The sequence below is a fragment of the Hylobates moloch genome, unplaced genomic scaffold (assembly GCF_009828535.3).
Source record: "Hylobates moloch isolate HMO894 unplaced genomic scaffold, HMol_V3 SCAFFOLD_16, whole genome shotgun sequence".
NCBI lineage: Eukaryota > Metazoa > Chordata > Mammalia > Primates > Hylobatidae > Hylobates > Hylobates moloch.
In genome coordinates, this window is record NW_026652291.1 from 31,772,895 (window position 1) to 31,777,213 (window position 4,319).

Consider the following 4,319-nt stretch of genomic DNA (forward strand, 5'->3'; position numbering starts at 1 on the left):
AATTCGCAGACGTGGAACACTGAGTCAAAGAGAAGGGATCTTTTAAATATTTTTGCATAGATTGCCATGAAAAGGTCATACCAGTTTATACATCCACCAGTATATGAGTTTCTTTTCCAAATCTTCTTCAGCATCCTGTGAGAGACAGTTAAAGCGTAGTTGTCCAGAGCCTAGGCTTGAGAATCAGATTTCAAAGGTATGAACCCTCTCTCTTTTTCTTTCTTTCTTTCTTTTTTTTCTTTTTTTGAGACGGAGTCTTGCTCTGTCACCCAGGCTGGAGTGCAGTGGTGCCATCTCGGCTCACTGCAAGCTCTGCCTCCCGGGTTCACGACATTCTCCTGCCTCAGTCTCTGGAGTCGCTGGGACTACAGGTGCCTGCCACCACGCCTGGCTAATTTCTTGTATTTTTTTTTTTAGTAGAGATGGGGTTTCGCCGTGTTAGCCAGGATGGTGTCGATCTCCTGACCTTGTGATCTGCCCGCCTCCGCCTCCCAAAGTGCTAGGATTACAGGTGTGAGCCACCACGCCTGTCCCTTTTTCTTTTTAGAGACAGGGTCTTGCTATGTTTTCCAGGTTGGTCTCAAACTCTTGGCCTTAAGCAACCCTGCCACCTCAGCCTCCAAGTAAACTGGGATTACAGGCGTGAGCCACCTTGCCCAACTTCTACTTTCTAGCTGTGTGATCTTCAGAAAATCAGTTAAATTCTCTGGGCCTTAATTTACTAATAGGGTTCTTGTAAGTATTAACTATTAGCTACTATTGAGAGGTGAAGACGGCCGGGCTACTGGGTCGGGTGGGGACTTGGAGAATTTTTCTGTCTAGCTAAAGGATTGTAAATGCAGCAATCAGCACTCTGTGTCTAGCTAAAGGTTTGTAAAAGCACCAATCAGCACTGGGTAAAAATGAACCAATCAGCACTCTGTAAAACGGACCAATCAGCACTCTGTAAAATGGACCAATCAGCAGGACGTGAGCGGGGCCAAATAAGGGAATAAAAGCTGGCCACCCCAGATAGTAGCGGCAACCTCTTCCGGTTCCCTTAACAGGCTGTGGAAGCTTTGTTCTTTTGCTCTTGACAATAAGCCTTGCTATTGCTTACTCTTTGGGTCTGCACTGCCTTTAACACCTGTAACACGTTGAAGGTCTACAGCTTCACTCCTGAAGCCAGCGAGACGACGAACCCACCGGGAGGAACAAGAGGAACAAACAACTCCGGACGTGCCACCTTTATGAGCTGTAACACTCACCTTGAAGGTCTGCAGCTTTACTCCTGAAGTCAGCAAGACCGCGAACCCACCAGAAGGAACAAACTCCGGACACATCTGAACATCAGAAGGAACAAACTCCGGGCACACCACCTTTCAGAACTGTATTAAGAACTCTAACAGTCACTGGGGAGGGTTCTTGAAGTCAGCGAGACCAAGAACCCACCGGAAGGAACCAATTCCAGACAATTATTTGCCTTCTTTAGTTCCTGAGACTTCTATGCACAGAATATACTTGCCATAACCTATACAAAGGTAACTAGAACAAGCAATTGTATGATTAATGACATGGGACATTAGAGATTTGGAACGAGATAAAAAGGCTTACCTTGAGGACAGCCTTATTAGGAGCAGAAGCAAATACAGGTTTTGTGGGTTTACCTCATTTGGCTATTTTTACACTTGCAAGGAATGTAGCTCAGACGTCACACAGCTAGTAAGAAGCCAGCACCCTTTGATGTGGGATTGATGTGGAGGATAGGCATGTACAGAGAACACACAAGCAAAACACCATGGTGTAGATTTTGAAAGAAAAGCCCTATGATTAGTCATGAGTGTGAATTATTCAACAAAGTGATCAAAACCAACTCCAGTCCTGCCTTCCTCTTCGCCATTAGGAGTTTGGCGCCTGGACACTGCTAGCTGCCTGGTTCTTTAAGAACCAGCCCTGGTCCAGCCCATTCCGCGGGCCAGCAAGCTCTGAAAAGCAAAACTAGGACGTTGCTTTCCAACATAAAGTGGAGATTTCAACACAGGAGACTTTAAGCAAGTGCCAGTGTGTCTATATTTGGTCTGGCTGATCGGCCGGACTCTGGCCTTCCCAGCTCTGATTAGCCCACTGCTCTGCCCTAGTGGGCGCTTAGCCTGTGACTACAGCCCTAGAGGATCTCTAATAAACTCCTTTCTCCCCACCTGTGTTCAGTAGTTCTCGGGTCTGAATTCAAAATGGCCTCATTTCCTGCTGTCCTTCGAGCGTCCCGGCTGTACCAATGGAGCCTGAAGTGTTCGGCGCAGTTCCTGGGGTCTCCACAGCTGAGGCAGGTTGGCCAGATCATTAGGGTTCCTGCTCGGATGGCGGCGACGCTGATCCTGGAGCCCGCGGGCCGCTGCTGCTGGGACGAACCGGTGCGAATCGCAGTACGCGGCCTAGCCCCGGAGCAGACGGTCACGCTGCGCGCGTCCCTGCACGACGAGAAGGGCGCGCTTTTCCAGGCTCATGCGCGCTACCGCGCCGACGCCCACGGCGAGCTGGACCTGGAGCGCGCGCCCGCACTGGGGGGCAGCTTTGCGGGGCTTGAGCCCATGGGGCTGCTCTGGGCCTTGGAGCCGGAGAAACCCTTGGTGCGGCTGGTGAAGCGCGACGTGCGAACGCCCTTGGCCGTGGAGCTGGAGGTGCTGGATGGCCACGACCCCAACCCCGGGCGGCTGCTGTGCCAGGCGCAGCACGAGCGCTACTTCCTGCCACCGGGGGTGCGGCGCGAGCGGGTGTGCGCGGGCCGGGTGCGAGGCACGCTCTTCCTGCCGCCAGGTGAGTCACTTCTTCTAATTGTTACCGTCTGCCCATCTCTGTTCCTTGGCTTTTCACTTTGCGTGTGTGTCTCCCCCGCCCCGCGCTTTTCGCTTGTATGTGTGTCTCCACCCCCGCCCCCGGGCTATATTGCCCAGGCAGGTTTCGAACTCCTGGTCTCAAGCTATCCTCCCGCCTCTGCCTCCCTAAGAGCTGGGATTACAGGGTGAGCCACCGCGCCCATCGCTTTGAAGGGAGTTTAACTTTTTTTTTTTTTTTTCCCGTCCCTGCGCTTTTCACACGAAGAAGGTATGTAGCTTCCAACCTTACAGAGGTTAGTGTAAGGAAACAGGAATGGAATGGAAAGCTGGTTGGGGAAGTGTCCCTACCGCTCCAAAACTGAGAGGTCCCTCAAACCTAGTGCTCAGTTAAAAGACATTGTAAGGGCCAGGCGCAGTGGCTCACACCTGTAATCCCAGCACTTTGGGAGGCCGAGACGGGCGGATCACGAGATCAGAAGATTGAGGCCATCCTGGCTAACACGGTGAAACTCCATCTCTACTAAAAATACAAAACATTAGCTGGGCGTGGTAGCGGGCGCATGTAGTCCCAGCTACTCGGGAGGCTGAGGCAGGAGAATGGCGTGAACCCGGGAGGCGGAGTTTGCAGTGAGCCGAGATCGCTCCACTGCACTCCAGCCTGAGCGACAGAGGCAGACTTCATCTCAAAAAAAAAAAAAAAAAAAGACATTGTAAGGAAAGGGGAAAAGACATTTATAATATTAAAAACAAACAAAACAGGACGGGCATGGTGGCTAATGCCTGTAATCCTACCACTTTGGGAGGTCAAGGCAGGCGGATCACCTGAGGTCAGGAGTTCGATACCAGCCTGGCCAACATGGTGAAACCCCGTCTCTACTAAAAATACAAAAATTAGCCAGGCGTGGTGGTGCACGCCTGTAGTCCCAGCAACTCAGGAGGTTGAGGCAGGAGAACCGCTGGAACCCGGGAGGCAGAGGTTGCAGTGAGCTGAGATCACACCATTGCACTCCAGCCTGGGGGACAAGAGTGACACTATCTTTAAAAAAAAAAAAGGTAGTTTCAATTTTTTAATGTTATTTATTGACCAGGAAGCCACTTTTTTTTTTTTTTTAATAAAAAGAATTCCTACTGGTTTTCTCACTGTATTTCCATGGCAGCCAGGAGGTGCCAGGTGGCTGGGCCTGTGACAGCATAGAGGTTATGGTGCCTGCCCACCCACCATTGCTCCAGCTGCAGCTGCTGCCCCCTGCAGGGCCTGTTCGTTCCTGCTGCCTAGCTCCTCGCTGGCTGTCTATGATCTCCCTCCTGTTGTCACTCCAGGAGAGCAGCCACCTCCTTGTGCAGGGCAGAACCAGGTACTGATTGTGGCCTCTCCTCTTGGCCTCGAATGGTATCCTTGTCATCAGTGAGCAAGTCCCCAAGACCACGGTCTTGTCCATTGTCAGCATAATTCTCCCCACAAGCTGGGGCTCCAGGTGCTGCTCTACCCAGCAGTGCTTCTCACCC

At 51.5% G+C, this 4,319-nt stretch overlaps 1 protein-coding gene across 1 annotated transcript; it reads left to right on the forward strand.

The window, feature by feature from the left end:
* The first annotated feature begins 1,024 nt into the window (after positions 1-1,024).
* On the forward strand, positions 1,025-4,222 carry LOC116484653 (acyl-coenzyme A thioesterase 2, mitochondrial-like). The gene is made up of 3 exons (XM_058429383.1): positions 1,025-1,520; positions 2,188-2,793; positions 4,134-4,222. The coding sequence occupies exons 2-3, from the start codon at positions 2,211-2,213 to the stop codon at positions 4,220-4,222; spliced, it is 672 nt and encodes a 223-aa protein (XP_058285366.1). The 5' UTR covers positions 1,025-1,520; positions 2,188-2,210.
* Positions 4,223-4,319: the final 97 nt, after the last annotated feature.